General features: G+C 50.8%; 1 protein-coding gene across 1 annotated transcript in view; it reads right to left on the bottom strand.

Annotated features, from left to right (window-relative positions):
- Positions 1 to 14,860: 14,860 nt before the first annotated feature.
- The window catches only part of MACO1 (macoilin 1), a 58,326-nt gene continuing 54,736 nt past the window's right edge, over positions 14,861 to 18,450 (bottom strand). The window contains exon 11 of the mRNA XM_027625635.2: positions 14,861 to 15,342. Within this exon, the coding sequence (XP_027481436.1) occupies positions 15,140 to 15,342 (203 nt within the window). The 3' untranslated portion in view covers positions 14,861 to 15,139. The remainder of the gene's footprint in view (positions 15,343 to 18,450) is intronic.

Raw genomic sequence — 18,450 nt, 5'->3', positions numbered from 1 at the left:
AAACAAGGGGGATTATCCACTCCATTTTGCAGATGGAGACACTGAGGCTCAGAGAAGAGAAGTGATTTGCTCAAGGACAGACCACCATCAAGGAGAAGGGCTAAAACGAGGGTGTCCATGTTCAAGTTGTTGGCTTTGAGCTGCTCCGGGCTCCTGGAGGGCCCTGAGCTGGCTGGAAGGGTGGTCTCTACCCCTCTGACTCCTCTCCCCTGGCGGATGAGGCTGCCTCTGGCCCCTACATGGCCCTGGGACTGTGAAGGGCAAATGGACTGGTGGTAGGAATGGCCAGTTATTAAATCCATCCATCACTCTGCAGGCCTGACCTCATTCTGTCCTGGGAAAGCCAGTTTTGCCCGGGGGCGGCTGTGAGGGGAGGGTGGGGTGGGATGCTGACCCAGCAGGAAAGGGTGGGTGGGGGCCTGCAAGGCCAGAGTAGCCCGGGTAGGAGGAGGTCAGAGACAGCTCCTGGCTGTCTGTGTCCAGTCAGTGTGAGGACAGCCAGGGGCCCAGGGACAGGCAGAACGGTTGTAATGCAGATGGCCACTGGCAACCCCCTCAGGCAACGACCTGAAGAGGGGGCCTTCTTGGGGGTCCCTGCCTCTAATTAATTCCCCCTCACTGCCTGAGCCCCGCACACCCAGGATCCCAAACCCCAGAAGATAGGAGTCAAGGGCAAAATTGTGGCCGTGACATAAACTTGGATGTGCCCATGGGGGCCCACTACTTCACTATCTAGTGAGCACCTGCTGTGTGCAACACACTTGTGCTGGGCACTCAACATATGACCCGTTTCATCCTCAGGCCATGTGGGGAGGGGTGAGGGCTTGAGTTCTGGAGGCCGAGGGACCTGGGTCAGAATGCAGGCCCCACCCCGTGGGCGTCCGTCTACCTCCTCCGCTGGCTAACCTTAGCTTCCACGTGGGTGAAATGTGGTTAATAATAACACCCAACTCGTGGGAGCAACGTGGTGAGGATTTGATGGTAGATCCTGTGTAACTTCCTCACCTCAGAGCCGGGCACATGGATACTTAGTAAGCGGCAGCAACAGCGCGGACACTGGTACCTCCGCTGTGCAGGGTGCTGTCCTGAGCACTTTCCACGCTTGTCTTAACTTACACTTTGCAGTCACACCAAGGGGCAGGGACTATTGTCAAGCCTCCTCTCATAGGTAAGGGAGCCAGAGCTCAGAGGGGTGAAGTCACTGGCCCAAGTCACACAGTTGCTGGGTGGCAGAGGTGGGATTTGAATCCAAGTCTCTCTGCCTTGAAGGTCTGACTAGCAAAACCCCCAGTCACCCCCCCTTTGGACCCCCACCCGCAACAAGTGAGGTTAATGACCCACCGGCTCCTCTTTGGTGCTTTACGAGATGCTGCTGGATGAAGCTTCCCCGGAGGCCCACAGAGGTCAAAGCACCAGCCCGGGGCTGCAGACAAGACGGGACGGGAGCGGGGACTGCCACCGAGGGCCCCTGGCTCCCCGGCCAGGCCTCGTTTAGAACCCTGGACGTCATCTGCAGCTCTGCTCTGGCCCCGCAAGGCAGGGAGTCTAATCTGCTAGCCCCGCCCCCACCTCGCTCCCTCCTGAAGAAAGGAGGGAGCCCCCACCTGAGCTCCTGGGCTTTTCTTCCCCAGGCCACTGAAGTGTGGGACTGAGGCCCCGTTCTTTTCTCTTCCACTGGAAGGTAATTTGCCTGGAACACGTTGAGCACTTAAAATATTTGATGACATTGCCACCGTCTGGGTTACCATGGTGACCTCACTTTGAATTTGCTTCCCAGGGGGCGTGGGTAATAATTAATACAGCACTTAGCACTGCTGCTCACAGCGAGTGTGGGAAGCCTCACAGAGTTGCCCCGGGACTTACTTCCCCAGGGGAACAGCCTCCCCCTCTGAGCAGGGTCCTGGGGCTCCCCAAGGAGGCACGGAGGGGAGAGGACCCCTCCCCAATCCTGCCCACCTCTTCAGCGGCCCTGGCAGCCACATCGTGGGAGCTGGAGTGGATTGGAGAGCTCCCTTTTACCAATGGGGGATGCGAAGCTCACGGGAGTAAGCGACTCGTTCAAGGCCACAGGACAGGATCCAGGCAGCATCAGCAACGGGCCGGAAGGCCGGTTTCCTAATCTGCAGGACAGGGCTCTCAGGCTGCCAAGACTGGGGAAACCCAGCTCTGAACCCCTTCCCTTCCCAAGTGCACTTGAGCCATTTGAGAGGGTGAAACATTGCCCTCTCTGGACGCCAAGGAGGGGCCAATGGCCCTGTGCTCAGTCACTGCCCCTTTAGACCCAAGCGGATTATGAGATGGTGCAGGGCGTCGGGAACCAGGCTCGGGAAGAGGCTGGAGGAGCAAGTGGATGGACTACGATGAGGAGGAGAGCCTGGGAGGGAGCTCCAGGCAGCGAGGGCTTGGCCATTCTTGGAGAGGGGCCCCAAGAGGTGGGAGTGCAATGCGGGGGCATTCTGCCTCTCTGCTCCTCTCCACCTGTTCCTCCCCTTCATTTCTTGGTCTCCGCTCACTCCAGCTCTGTATGAGGAGAAGGAGAAAGACATAGAGTAGAAAGAATAAGAAGTCTCTTGAATCCAGATTCCATCCCATTTCTCTGGTGGGAAAGTGAGGCTCATAGAGGCCTTAGAGAGGTCCACAGACCCACAACCAGCAAGTGGTCAGCAGGGATTTGGACCCACATCAGTCTGTAGCATCTGTACTCCTAACTGGTACCATTGGGCTAGGTTCTCTCCCTATTCCCACTTTCCCCTTGGGGGCAGGGCTGAGGGCTCGGGGAGGTGTTAGCACCAATGTGCAGCTGAAGGGCATATGGCGGGCCCGAGGCTGCCTAGGGCTGCCCGAGAGCAAGATACAGGGAAGAGGGGCAGGCGGACTTCCTTGCTGGGAAACTGGAGCAGGCACGGCTCGGGCCAAAAGCTGGGAGCTTGGGAGCTTCAACTATGGAGGTTGGGTTGTAGCAAAAGGGTAGGGAGAAGGGGAGAGTGAGGAATGGCTTTGATATCGCTAGCCAGGTCCAGAAATTGAGCTTGCGGTGTTTTGTTCATGGCAAACGAAACAAACCTGGGATTTCAGTATGCTGCCATCAGGTGGTGGTGTAACTTGGCTGCTCATAACATTAACTGCCATTAAAATTAAAATTTCACTCATTTTTGAAAAAAGATAAAAGTCTAAAGAATTAGATTTATACTGATGTCACATAATTTTTTATTTTTTTATTTTTATTTTATTTTTATTTTTTAAACAGTTTTTTTAATATTTTATTTATTTATTCATGAGAGACAGAGGGAGAGAGAGAGGGAGAGAGAAAGAGAGAGAAGCAGAGGGAGAAGCAGTCTCCCAAGGAGCAGGGAGCCTGATGCGGGACTCGATCCCAGGACCCTGGGATCATGACCTGAGCCGAAGGCAGACGCTTAACCATCTGAGCCACCCAGGCGCCCGTCACATAATTTTTTAAAACGAAGATGATATTTGAGGAGAAAAACACCTGAATACAAGTTGGTTCTTTCTTCCTTGACCTTTAACTTTTATCTATCTACCTACTCTAAATCTTCTGTCTGACTTGGGTCAACAACTAGAGCCCATCCCTAATGTTTTCATGCCAACTCAACATACTGGAAAGATCAGAGGGCATGGAGTCAGCTAACATCCCTCACCTCAATTAGCCCAACTCCGGAGGTAGCTGCTGACCACCTCACATCTGTACGCAGACCTTCCGTACACCGTGGCTCTCCTCCCACTGGGTTTTAACACTTGACCGCCTGCCACATCAGAAGGTGGATTCCTCCAGGCAGAGACCATGGCCCATTCATCTCTGTACTTGCCCCAGATCTTAACCATAATACCTGGCACATGGATGATGACCAGCAGTTTGTCGAATAAATGAATTCCCATTTCACAGATGAGAAAACTGAGGCTCCAGAGGGAAATGATGATGATGATAATTATAACTGATATTTGTTATGTACCTACTATGTGCCAGACATGTATTAATTCATGTAGTTCCCACAATAATTCTGGAAGGTAGATCCTTGCATTACACTTATACGTTAGGGAACAGGGGCTTAGAGACATTTGGGAGGGGGAGCTGAGAGCAGGCATCATCCGTCTATCCATCCATTTATCTAGGAAGATTTTGCTGCAGCTAGACGCTGGATGTCTATGGGATGCCTGGTCCATGCTAGGCCCTGTGGTCAGTGAGCACCAGGGAAGCACCGCCCCATGTCCCCTCTTTACCCTGGCCAGCCCTTGCATGAGGCTCTTCACCCAACGCCTGGGGTACAACCTGTGACAGCCTACCAAAAATGGCTCCTGTGGCCTTGAACTTCATATCCTCACACCCAGTGGCAGTTTGGGTGGGAGGGAGAGGAAGCGCTCTTTCTCAGAAGATGAATAATGTTTCCTTGCATATCTTTGGCCCTCCTTGTGTTGAGATGCCATCCCTGAACCAGTCAGGATGCCATTGGTGGGTTGACTCCGCCCCCAGAAGTGGGCAGGTGTTAATTCCAGACCTGGGTGCAGTTAAGAAGGTAAGAGAGGTGAACCGCCTAAACAAAAGGCAGGGTCTGGGTGGAAGAAGGCAGGTAGATGCCGGGAGGTGGCCACACCTGCCCACTCACTCCTGTTGCCTGAAGCTGAGAACTTAGGGACAGATCCCCACGTCTCTCAAGGGAGCGGCTGGACCCTCCAAGTCAGGGAAAGTGGCCTCCCCGCCCCGTTCCTCCTCTTGTTGGCTGTGGGTGCTCGAGCTCAGACGGGGCCTCAGTGTGCTCACCTGCACAGTGCTGTGCTGAAGGTCCAGTGGAGGCGAGGCCCAGGAAGGCACCTTGCCCACTAGACCCTTCCCTGCAGGTGCATGTTCTGAGAGGGCTGAATCACACTCCCTCTGTGAATCTGTGCACACCGCCCCTCGTTCTGACTGCAGGACGAGTCCCAGGTGGGACCCAGAGTGGGGCTCAGGGACGCTGGGAAACTGGGGGTCGAACACTTCTCCTCTTCCTGCCTGTGACCCTGCTTCGCTGAGCCTCAGTTTCCTCACCCATGAGGACTAGATAACCACCAACATCCCCAGATTGTTGTGGGAGTAAAGGAGCGGATATGGACATGGGGCCTGGCTTGAGGGAGTCTCTCAGAGAGATTTTCTCTACTTGTTGGGAGGACATGCAGGATCAGGGTGGAAAGAGCATCAGGAGGCTCTCAGTCAGATTCTAGTGCTCATTCTCTGGATGACCAGCAAACATTTATTGAGCACCTACTATGTGCCAGGCATGATACAGAGCACGAGGGCTACAGCAGTAAACAAAACAGACAAAAATCCCTGCCTTCATGGAACTGGCATTTCTGTCAGGAGAGACAGACACACCACAAAATCAGTTTAAAAAATTTAAATATGATAGATAGCAATAAATACTGAGAAGAATAAAGCAGAGAAGACAGATAGAGACTATTGGTTAGCTGGTTAGGGAAGGGCTCTTAGAAGATCATATTTGAGTAAAGATCAGAAGGAGGTAAGAAAACGAATCTAGAACATTCTAGAAAGAAAAAAATAGAACTGTCACAGGCAAGAGGAGTCTAAAGAGATGTAATGACTAAATGTAATGTGATATCCTGGATGGGATCCTGGAACAGAAAAAGGACACTAGGTAAAAACTGAGGAAATCTGAACTAAGTATGGATTTAGTTAATAATAATGTATTAATATTGGCTTGTTATTTGTAACACATGTACCATATTAATGTAATATATTAATGATAGGGAAACTACAAGTGGGGGATACAAGAACTTCTGTACTATGAGTTTTTCTGTCCTTCTAAAACTATTCCAAAATAAAACGTTGATCAAAAAGGGGGGCAGCAAGTGCAAAGGCCCTGAGGCAGGAGTGTGCCGCCTGGTGGGATTAGCAAGGAGGCATTGCTTAAGGGAGAGTGGGAGGTGAGGAGGTCAGAGAGTTAGTTGTGTGCAGGATTGTGGGACATTCTAAGGACTCTATCGTTTGCTCCGAGGTGGCTACAGAACCACTGGAGGGCTCTGACATCTTTGGACTTGTGTTCTAACAGCATCCTTCCAGCTGCTTTGTTGAAAATGGACCATGCGGGGCAGAAGCTGAAGCAGAAAGACCAGTGAGGAGGTTCCTGCAGAAGTCCAGGTCGGAGACGATGGTGGGTGGAGGAGGTGAGAATGGGTTAGGTCCTGGAAATATTTTGCGGGAGCTAGAGCTGACTGGATATCAGATGTGGGGTGTGAGAGAAAGAGGGGAGTCGGGGAGGATTCTGGGACAGCCTGAGCCACTGGAAGGATGGAGGAAGACAGGTTTGGGTCAAGTTAGGAGCTCAGTTTAAACATATTGAGTCAGAGGTGCCATGAGACATCCCAGAGATGTCAAGAGGCATCTGGAAATACAAGTCTGGAGCTGAGGAGGAAGATTTAAGCTGTAGATTATGAGTGTGGGAGTTGTCAGCAAATAAACAGAAGGGAAAACCCTGGAAGCCAGGGAGGGGAGATCCCCTGGGGCGAGGCAGGGTAAATGGTGGCACCGCGCACGCACACATGGTCACTTAACACGCATGGCTGCTCTCATCCTTGCAGCCGCCTCCCCAGCCCACTTTTTGGACGTTCCTCCTGCATCAGTGGTGAGGACTAGGGACATGGCGGGGGAGGTCAAGGGCGAACAAGCGCGCGGGGCCTGGCAGGGGCGGGCCCTCCGAGCTCCCCCAGCAACCCAGTGGCTGGGGCCTTTTTCATCACCCCATTTGACGGGCAAGGAGAGTGAGGCACAGAGAGTTTAGGGGATGTGGCCCCCCTCTTTCCAGCAGAAAGCATCCTGGCCGTGGGGGTCACATCGAAGCCCTCGGTTCTCATAAGGAATTCAGTTTATTCGACGTCAGGGCTGATCAGTGGGTGGAGCAGCCTCACCCACAGGGCCTCCCCAGAGAGGGCCACCAGCACCTGCTGTGCCAGCCTGCGCGGTGCCCGAAATGCCCCCGGGGGCCAGTTCCTGTGGTGCTTGGGACATTTGTGGCTTCCAGCGGCAGCAGCTGGAAGGACACACTCTCCGGAGAGGGAGCGGATGAGGCTGCCAGTTGCCACCTGGGGGCCCGGATATCCAGAGGCCTGGCAAGCTGCAGCATGCGTTCCCGAAGCTAGTTCTGGTCTTGCAGAAAGGCTGCACACGTGCCCCGGAAAGGCTGAATTCTCTTGCTTTTCAGCTGCCCTGGAACTTCTCCGAGCGGCGGCCTTCTGAACTAACACTAACACAACACAGTGAGGCATTAATACATGTAGTTACTTGTGTTTGCTGGCAAAACCCTTCAAACACGGAGCTCACGGGAGAGGAAGACATCCAAGGGGCCAGGGTGGTGGAAGGCTAGGACTCGCTGCCTTGGGCTCTGGCTACCAGAGCGATCGGTGTGGCGGCCGACTGTGGGCTTCTCGCCCTCCAGCCCAGCAGCACGCTGGGCTTCTCTTCTGTAACAACCCGTTTATGTGTGCAGCCTGTGGCGGGCCCAAGCTCTGTCTCCCACGTGAAGCTGAGGGTCCCGTGCCTCCTCCCACAGGCTCTTGCTCTCCATCCTGGGGCTCAGCCAAGGGCAGGGCATAGGACCCAAGCTTGGACTCTTTCTCTGGATCGGTCAGGTTTGCTGTGGTAACAAACAGCCCCCAAATCTCAGCGTTTGTTTGTTTTTTAAGATTTATTTCTTTGAAAGAGAGAGAGAGCACGAGCAAGAGGAGGGGCAAAGGGAGAGGAAGAGAGAATCTCAAGCAGACACTCCACTAAGGATGTAGCCTGATGCAGGGCTCGATCCCCGGACCCCAAGATCGTGACCTGAGCCGAAATCAAGAGTCAACCGCTTAACTGACCAAGCCACCCAGGTGCCCCTGTTTTTGTTTTGTTTTGTTTTTGGCTCATGGGCACGAGGGCTGGCTTTGACCCTGCTCAACTCTCAGCCAGGCATGGCCCCTGTCTGGGAAATACTGTTCTCCTGGCAGAGTGAACGGGAAGCTAACCTGAACCACTCAGGTGCATTTAAAACTTCTGCTCAGATCGGGCACAGGCGATGTCCACTCACATTCCATAAGCCAATTCTGACCCTCGGGAGGGTGGGTGTATAACCCTCTCAGTGGGGATGGAGTGGATCATTGAGAACAATGGTACAAGTCTACCACAGTCTCCTGACTCTTGCTCAAGAGAGGCTGGGTCATGGACTCATTCAGTCCAGGGGCAGGGCCCTGGCCCGCTGAGCAGCTTCTGCCTCTGAGAGCCTAAGCTGGCGGACTGCTGTCTCTCCCAGCTGGCTTCTCAGTTTCCAGACAACCCTGTATGTGCTCACCCCCCTTTCCACTTAATTCCCTTTTGGATTTATACTGGCCACAATCTGTTTGTATGACATGCAATATAAAATACCTCAGATAAGAAGAGAACACATAATAACAACAAATTTGAAATGATGCTAGCAGAATTTCTTTTTGGAGACCCGAGGGCCAACTATTTAAATTGGTAAAGATCAGTGGGATAAATGTGGGTGTCAAGGGGAACCAGGACAAGGGCCTGGAGGGAAGCCCAGGAGTCGCAAGGCTGACGAGAGCTGACAAGGGTCTCCACGGGGAAGGTGGGAAGACAGACCCCCTTCCCTCACATCTCCGTTTGGCCAGTTCAACACCTTAAGTCCTGGCCCACAGATGCTCTCTGAGGCCCCAGGTCCCAGCCAGGACTGAGGCTTCCTCTTATTATTACACTCCAGTTCCCAGTCTCTCCACCTTGGCTGCATATTAGAAATCTCTAGGGAATTCCACCACCACCACCACCACCACCACCACCACCACCACCACCACCACCACCACCACCACCACCACCACCACCACCATCACCACCACCACCACCACCACCACCACCACCAAATTCTTGCTCCCCAGCCTTGTTAAATCAGGCTCCTCGGGGGCCAGCCCTGGAGATGGGCATTTTTAAGAGCTCCAGGTGATCGTAATGAATAACCAGGATTGACACCAAGGCCTATTTCTCCCAAGCTCCACAGTGCATGGGGAGGGGCACCAGCCCTAGGATTTCAGATCTTCCGGTATTTCAGCAGAAAACAAAAAAATCTGGATAGTATGAAACCTCCCAATTTTTTTAAATGTTAGCTCAAACTTACTCAGTTCTATGCAGGCCAGACAAAAGAGGTCTTCAGACCACGAAATAGGAAGCCCTGGGCCATAAAGTCTCTATGTTTTAACATCTCTGGCCTGCTCCCATCTGCTTGGCCCCAGGGAAGCCCTGGAGCCTGAGAATAGCAGCACCGAATGGGACCCGGGGCTGTGCTTGGGCTGGGCATCAGACCACTACAGAGGTGACAGAGCCCTCACACGTCATCCCTTGGTCCCAGTTGGGCCCCCCCTGAGCACATGGCCTCCTGGGTTCCACCCCCCCACCCCCACTCAGGTAGACACCTGGACAGAACCAACTAGGAGGAGAGGGGGGCAAGTCCCAGTTGGGGGTTCTCTTTACCCTAAGCTGCTCACCCTAAGATCCCCCTTGGGTTGTTGTTGGCTTTTTTTTTTTTTGAGTTGTTTTTTGGCTTTTAATTACATTTAAAATGTATTTTTTAAAAGCTTTTTATTATAAAAGTAATACTAAATTTATTGTAGAAAATTTGGAATATAAAGTGTAAAGAAGAAAATGAAAATCCCCTATAATCTTAACTGCCCCTTGGGCTCTGAATATGGAATGACTGCAGGATGTTCTGAAAGCAAGTCCATACGTCAGTGTGCTGAGGAGGGTCCCCTCTCAGGGGTACAGAGCTCCAGTTCTCGAAAACTGGGCTATTCAACACCTTCAAAAGCCTTGTCCGTCAGACCTTTGATACTTGTCAGACCGATTTTGAGAACCTACCTCCTTTTTTGGATCAACATTTCTTCTTCCTAATACATAATAACAAAGATTACAATTAGAAATCTTTAGGGGAGAACCTCTGCTGTGCAGCAGTGCAGCCATCGGAGGTGAGAAAGGACCCCTGGCTAAGGCCGCAGGTGCCCTCTGGTGGCAGCCGGAGGGGAAGGCTTCAACCCAGGCTGGGCCCCAGGGCAGTGGTTCCCAGAGTGGGGTCCCAGGACCCAGCCTCACTTGGGAACTTGTAAGAAACACATTTTCCCGGGCGCCATCCTAGACTTCCTGAATCAGAACCACTGGGGGTGGGACCCAGCAATTTGGGTTTTACCAAGCCATTCCGGTGGTTCTGATGAACCCTGAAGTTTGAGAACCATTGTTCTAGGTAAGCACGGGTCTTGTCCCAGATAGCGTGTCACAACAGCACAGGCATCCGAGGACAAGAGGGAGGCCAGACGCATCTCATAAAGGTCACTGGCACGCTGTCTGGCCTCCCGCTCGACCCTAAGGCTCTTGGCGCTGCAGAGCTAGGGAAGAGGGGTAGGCTGGGCTGTCTCCAGAGTAAACAAACCCATCAGGCTTCTTGGGTGGGGCTTAAAAGGCCACAGTGCAGTGTGTGAGGCTGTGCCTGGGATTCTTAGAACAGAGGTCAGAGGTACACCGGCAGGGTGGTTCCAGAACCCAGTGAGCCCATCCTGCGGGGGATGTAAGATTTGAACCTTGGGCAAAGGCAGACGAGTGAAAAGCAAGCACTGAGACAGGAATAAAGCAGGACCAGAGTAAGCCCAAGGAATGAGGGAGGCAAGAGAAGTGTAGCCTCTGTAACCAGACGGAAGGACATCTTCGAGACATTCATTTAACCTTCCTGGAGGAAATGCTCTATAATTCGATTACTGTCAAAATGAAAAATCCCTACACTGACTCAAGATGCAGTGGGGCCAGCACTTGGGGAAATCGGGTCTAAGGCTCCAACTGGGTGACGGATGGATGGATGGATGGATGGATGGGCCCAGCAGGTTCCCTGCAGTGAGGTTTCCCTGACAGAGAAGTGAGTGTTCTCCGTGCATCCAGCTGTTTAGGAAATCTTTGCACCTGGCTAAGTCAAGCAGGCATTTGTAGAGAAAATCTGACAAGAAAACAAAGTTTCGGCAGAAACCAGAGACAGGCAGATGGAAGATGTCATGGTAAATATGCCACTTCAAATCTTCCCATCTCTTTCTAGAAACAGTTCTGTATACACTGTCATTCTAACAGCACTGTTCCGGAGGCGCTCTGTTAAGACACAGGAGTTCAGATTACATGTCTAACCTGGTAACCTTATTCACTCAGTAAATGTTTCCTGAGCACCTACTATGTAGCAGTCACTGCCCTGGGTTCGAGGGTTCCAGCAGTAAACAAACAGACACCCCTGCCCTCACAGAGCTTGCACTCCAATGGGGGAGGGGGACAATAAACAAAATAAGCAAAATGTTTAAAGCTTAGGGCTCTTCATCTCCAGTTTGCCCCTCCACCCTCTACCAAGCTCTTAACTCTGAACTTTTAAAGACTGAGCAGTTGGCTCTTTTTGATCTAGAAGAGAGAGAGTGACAGTGTTTCATCTTCAGGTTGGGTCAGCTCAGGATGGGGCTTCTAAGCAATTAACACTGCAAAGCAAGGGAATCCTCTAGGGATCTTGTTAAAATGCAGATTCCCATGGGGGTTGCTGGGGAGAGCTCTCAGGGGAGTCAGGCTGTGGGGGAGGGAGCTAGCCCTAGGAAAATGGAATTCAGCCAGGTCCCTGCCCCTCCATGACTCCTTGCTACAGTTCTGGACTTGCATCTGGGAGGTCCTGGATAGTTTGCAGAACACTTGTGTCAGCTCATCTAGTTCTCATAGCAACTCCTTCCAGGAGGCAGGGCAGCAAGAACAAAGCTCCTTAAAGGTGAGGAAACCACACCCCCCAGAGAGGTTAAGGGAGGTCATGGAGCTGGTGGCTGCAAAGCTGGGAGCAGACTCCCATCTGTGTCTAGAGGGCTTGCCTAAGCCACCAGGCTTCGGGCGGACCGGAGCCCTGACAGCAGGGTGCCCTTGGGCAAGCGCCACAGGCCCGTGAGGAAGCCTGCTCAGAGGGGTAAGCACTGAGAGAAACAAGGCCAGGCACTTACCCAGCTGGGTGTAGCCGCCACAGCCTGGCCCGCCTGACAACACTTTACTAGATGGGCTTCACTGAATTGGCTTCTGGGTAGGCTTCCGGTGTCCCTCTTCGGCTCCCTCTAGAGCGACGTGAATTTCGCAAGAAGCCATCTGAGAGCTGCCTTGAGAAGGTTCGGCCCTCCCGGGGGGCTGGCATCACCCCCTTGAAGAGCGCCAAGTGAGCACGCGAGCTGCGATGGGAGGAGAGAGGACTAGTCCCTTCCTTCAGGCCCAGAGCCCTGAGGAATTGTTCGTTCTCACTTTATAGAAAAGATTATCACAGAGAATGGACACATGACAGCTACTTCCTTGTCAAGTTGGGGGATGTCAATGAAGAGAGGTTTATTCAGCCAGTGAAAACACACCCAGCCCGCTTCTTCTGTCAGTATTTAACCATACAGAATGGCAAACACGGCTTTCTGGCAGGTCATAAATTCTCGTGTACTAAGAAGTGGAACCCCTTCGTCATGGACCTAAAACAACAAAAACAACAACAGGAGATTTTCTTGGGGGAAAAGAACGTGCCAGTGAGAATGCTGTGGGCAGACACGTTCCTCCGGGGAAGGTGAAGGCAAAAGCCAAGCCAAGGTGCTTCCCCGGGGCAGGGGCTCCGCTCATGGTATTACGTGTGGCGTGTCTGCGAGAGCCGAAGTGGCTGAGACTCGGGAAGGCTATCCAGCAACAGGGACAGAGGGTGAGGTGCCAAGAGCAGAATTTTCCAAAACCGGAGCCAAGATCAATTCTAACAATGGCCAAGAGAGGAAAGCAAGGACCAAGGGAGGCAGCTGCTTCTCAGAAGATGAAAACAGACAAAGCCTCTAGAAACACAGGAGGACTTAGAAGTGGCGATCTCAGAGGTCAGTTCAGGATCTAGAGCAGATAGGAAACCCAACAGGCTACTGGTCACCAAGTGGCCCCAAAAGATTCTGGAAAATGGGAAGGAAATTTGCTCTCAAAAGATTTTCTTGCCAACTACCTTCCAACCCCACCCCTAACTTGCTTTTTCAGGAAAGGAGGGTTGTACCAGAAAACAAGTCAGCTGTGGTTCTAACCATATGTGAGGGAGAAAGTTGGGGGGGGGGGGAGGGAGAACAAGAGGGAGGGAGGGAGGGGAGGAGAGGGAAGCATGAGGGAGAGAGAATGAGAATGCATACGTCTTAAGTTGGACTAGAACCAAAACCAACTTGAGACCCTGCATGGATTCATCTCAAATCCTGTTTCTGCCCCCCACATGGGGCACTGCCCCCCAACAGGGCACCGAGATGAGGAGAGAGCAAGAGCGACCATCGAGGGCCCGTTCAGAACAATCTACCTTGTTGTCCCTCCTGCAAAGTTTAAAAAGGCAGAAAACTAGTTTTATCTGTAAGAAAATGTTTATTCTTTTGAACCCCACAGGAAAAAAAAAAAAAAAAAGAATGCAGCCAAGACCACGTGTTTAACGAAATAGTGTCCCCAAAGGCAGCAAAATGGGGGAAACCTCAACACAGAGTCAGGGACAATTTTCCATGTTTTTGCACAAAGATGAAAAAAACCTATGACAATTCTGAGTAACACTTCCATGGCAACAATTACACAAGATGATTCAAAAATGCAAAATGGCAGCAACATGCACACCTGGCTAAAGCTAGAAGTTTTTTTTAACCCCAAAATAAGATCTGTGATTAAAAGGATGATTCTTTTTAATACTTCTATTTTGCTGACTTGCTTGTCCTACTTAATCTGCTTTAAATATGACGCACATGCCAATTAATAGGAAATTTGAGAAGAACTGTGTCCTTCCAGAATCCATGGCAAGGAAGCAAAACCAATCTATTTGGTTTCTTAATTTTCCTAGTTTCCCAATACAATTTTGCTTTGCCCCTCCCTCTCCCAGCCCCTCCCCCCGCCCCCACCCTGATTCTTAAACACTTCCAAAAGTTGCCAAACACTTTTCTACAAGTGTCTGATATACACTTGATACTGAAATCTTTGTGCAGAGTTTTGAGTTTAAAACTCTTAAAAAAAAAAAACCCTCCTTGGCACAAGAACTGAGGAATAGTCAAGTTTCTTTTAAATCATCAAACACAAGATGATGAAGAGAGGAAAGCAGTTAAATGAAATGAAATAAAAAACAAACAAACCCCGAACTTAGAAGGCAGCTTGTTAATTAGCTGTCATCGCAGTCTCTGGCACACAAACACCGCCCAGCTCCCCGCCCCGAGGTGCTTGCCTCAGGACGTGTCCAGAACGCCTTGGTGCCTTCTCTGGAAAGGGCACAGGGGCTGGAGCGGCGGCGGTCACGAAGAGCCCCGTTACCCACCAGTTTCCAGCAGGATCCGCAGGGAGCTCGACACAGACAGAAAACAGATGATGGTAAAGGGGGAAAGTAGTTTAAAATCAGCAAGTTTCCTCTTGAAATGTCTTTTCCCAAGGCACTGCTAGCAATTTTCTAGGACTGCACACCCGAGGGGAACAGGAATGTTTCCGACACAACCCTGGTGACACTCTCACAGCTAGTCTCATCACCTTGCTCCCCTCGGCTTAAATGACACTCCCGGAATTTGTTTGGTCCTTGGAGGGGTAATCAACTTTTGTTTTCTGTAATATCAAGAATCATCTTCTGTGATGCAGCTATAAAATCAAAGCCGTGTGAGGTTATTAACCCTTCTCTAGAAAGGAAACGTTTTCATTAGCATCCCATGTGAATCCAATGTGCAGGTTTTGCTTGCTTATTTAAGAACAAAACCAAAAGAAAGGATTGAGAAGCAAAAACCCTGCCTTTTTTTTTTCTTCAAGAGGAAACTGTAAGAATACATAAAAGGCAAAATTGGCTACTTGAAATCCAAGAGTGGTTTTAATGTATTGGCCGAGAAAAATAAACTGCAAAGTTCTGTGAGGTCTTCTAAAAATTTACAAGAAAAACTGATGGGCAGTTCTAATCAGACTTGGATGTTATCTTCCCCCCCTTTTTAAAAACGACAACATATACAGTCCCACAAAATACAATATAAACTTTTTTTTTTTTTTTTTTTTTTTATCTTGACTGCCAGAGACGTTCCTTTGTGGTGCCTTCTGGTAACCAAATGGTTGGGCAAAACCCACAGCTGGTCTTCATTTCTTCAGGGGCTGGTAAACAGAGGCATTGGGATCGAGTCCAGAGGGGCTGGTCTCCACAAATTTGGAAGAGTAGTGGGGGGAAACGGGGCTCAGGGGGCTGGTGGCGGCACTGTACGTTATGCTGGGCATGACGGCCATGACTTCAGCTATCTTCTGTTTAAGGTCCTTGATTTCCTGGTCTTTCTGAAGAATTTGTCCTGGAAGATCAAAGAGCCACCATTAGTGAGAAGGGAGGGCTCCTCTAACACGATGCCCTTGTCGTGGGCCAGTCCCAAGTGCATTCCGCTCCAGCTCTGCCGGTCTGTAAGGGTAGGAACTTTTCCTGTTAAGGGCCAAATAGTAAATATTTTACGCATTATGAGCCACAGACTGTCTTTGTTGTTTTTTTTTTTTTTAACTTGGAGAAATACAAAAACCATTCTTAGCCCATGGGTGGTGCAAGAACAGGCAGCAGGCCACATTTGGCCTGTGGGCCATGGTTTTGCAGGTTTTTGAAAAGGGACTCTTGTTTATGTAGGTGTGACAAGCAAACAGGTCACTTCCAGGAGCCACGTTCTGAGCACGGCAGCGGCCTACGGCAGCCTGAGAAGGTGGTGATTTTGCACTTATGGCTGCACCTCTTGAGCTGGACTATTTTTCTGGGAGGCTGGATATCTGAGTGTCAGCCCCAGGCACAGAGAACAACTGAGGCTGCAGTCAGTCCCAGCAGCCTCCGCCTCCAGGTGCTCTGACAGAAGATACACGAGGCTCTACAGCGGCTGCACCGGGGGCCCCCCCCGACTCAACGTACTCGCCCCTGCCTCTTGGCATCGTGCCCCGGCTGGATGCTTGCACAACATTGCAGCACACCCTCCCTCGCTATGCTTAGTTTCTAGATCCGACCAACTCTTGCCTGCCTTGGGCCGCTTCCCTTTCCATGCTTCTCCTGCTCTCTCTGTGTTCACTCTTGAGGTTTCCACTTACTCATGTGGCTTTCCCTGACCCTCCCTTCTAAATCAGACCCCACCCTGCACCCCAATTCCTAGATTCTCAACACACCCTACACTTGCCTTTTTGTCACTTTCTTCTAATAAGGATAATAATTACAGTAGCTGGGGCGCCTGGGTGGCTCAGTCATTAAGTGTCTGCCTTCGGCTCAGGTCATGATCCCAGGGTCCTGGGATCAAGCCCCGCATCGGGCTCTCTGCTCTGCAGGAAGCCTGCTTCTCCCTCTCCCGCTCCCCCTGCTTGTGTTCCCTCTCTAGCTGTGTTTCTCTCTGTCAAATAAATAAATAAGACCTTTAAAAAAAAATAATTACAGTAGCTAACACACATGAAGCCAGGTACCATTCTAAGTGTTTACATAGACTTATTTATTCAGCACAATGACCCTATATGACATGGGAATTATCATCATCATCATCCATTTTATAGAGGAGGAAACTGAGGCAGAGAGAGGTTGAATGACAGAGCCAGGATCCGGCTCTATGCGGTCTGGCTCCAGAGTCCTCACTCCTTTGTACGGCCTTCTTCCGTCTCTTGTAACTACTCATCTGGTGATGACTCATGTCCCTCATTTCTCCAGTGGTTTATGAGCTCCATGAGGGCAGAAACCGTGTCTACATCTTTATTCACTGCTAGATCCCTAGTGCCCGTCCCAGTAGAAAGCTGAGGCTCTGCAAGTTATGTATCTTGCCCAAAGTCATTCAGTTATTAAGAGGTAGAGCAAGACTTAAACCCAGCACCAGTGTTCCAAAGCCCGTGTCATTTCCATCATGCTTTGAAGTTCCCTGGTCTACCTGGGGAAGAACACTTAGGAGTAGCCCCTCAGAAATTTAAATGCTTAAAAAAAAAAAAAGAGGTTGCATTTGAGTTGCACTCATTTTGATTCCTATGGAAGAGGGTAATGTATCTGAAATGTTAAGAGAGCACGGTGGCACGTTTTTAAAAAGAATGTAAGAGAGATGAAAGTCATTTTGGAACTGGGATGAAGCAAATGATATTGAAAGTAGGAAGCAGAAAAGCAACAAGGGGTTTGATTTGAATTACAAAGTTGGATCCTTATTAGAATATTCTGAGCTTGACAGTGGAGGGAAGTAGTGGGGAAGGCAGCAGAGCCATGGAAAGGAACTGCCCCCTGACTGCCTTCATGTCCCCTCGGCTACAAGTAAGCATCAAATAGCCTCCTTCCCTTTGAACAAAATAAGCCTCAGATGAATAAAATACCTAACAGCGTCTGAGAGATGAGCCACCGTATCTTTTTTTTTTTTTCAGGCAGATTTGAGTTTGATTTTTTTAATCAGCAACATGCAAACATTCCCAGAGCTTTGGAAAAGGCAGTTCTCTTTGCTTTTTTTGTCGCTTTACAGGAATTCCTGAGCTGACAAGGAAGGGCAGGCTGCGCTGGTGAGCCAAACTCCCCTCGGCTAGCCCGCAACCAGGTGCTCCTCACTCCGGGGGCTAGCTCCTCCAAGTGGACAAATCCAAGTCAATGAAACGAGTCAGAGAGGGGTGGCTACTTCTCAGCAAGCTGAGCCAGGAGGGCAAAAAAGCCAGTGTATGGTCAGGAGTTCAGCTTGAAAGCAGAATTCCCAGGAACCTTCTTTTTAAATGCTTTCCCCTGAGTCCACAGTAATCCGCCTGACCCTCAGCCTGCTCTTCTTCTTGCTCTACCCCGGCGCCAACCCAAGCCACTCCTACGGTTCCGTTCACTTCTCACAACTTCTATATTTCTCCCCTCTCCCGGGGTTTGGGCCTCTCTCTGGGGTTTAGACCCTAAATTCCCACTGACTGATGACAATCTTCCACCTGGCCGTCAGGAAGCCACTCCAAATCAGAACATCTCCAACCAAACTCCTTCTCTCTTCTCATCCTTCGAATCTGTCCTGCTGTTTTTTCCCTTTGCTCCTGGGAACTCTATCCTCCCACACCCCTCGGGTGCCTGCACTTCCCTTCACGCCCTGCCCAGACCATCTCCCCCCCACCCCCAAGCCTCACCTCTTAGACAAAAGCCAGTGACCGCTTCCTCACAGGCCCCTCTTCGTCCACCCAATCTCACCTTCAAATCCATCTTTCACATTGCTATTCCAAAATGATGGCCAGAACACGTTACCCCTTCCTCCTGAAAATCTAGGGAATACATTCTCTAGCATGGCTTCATTTATGGTTCTCCTAATCTCCCATGTCCTCCAGCTGGAAGCCACTGGACTGCTCACCTGGACATTCCCAGCATTTCTTGCCGTGGCTTAAGGATTCCCTCAGGTGACAACGTTCTTCCCTGCCACTCTCTGTTCTCAGAATTCATCCTTCAAAGCCCACTCCATGTC

Source organism: Zalophus californianus, chromosome 4 (assembly GCF_009762305.2).
Source record: "Zalophus californianus isolate mZalCal1 chromosome 4, mZalCal1.pri.v2, whole genome shotgun sequence".
NCBI lineage: Eukaryota > Metazoa > Chordata > Mammalia > Carnivora > Otariidae > Zalophus > Zalophus californianus.
Note: the sequence above shows the minus strand (reverse complement) of the source record. Positions and strands in the feature narration are given on the sequence as shown.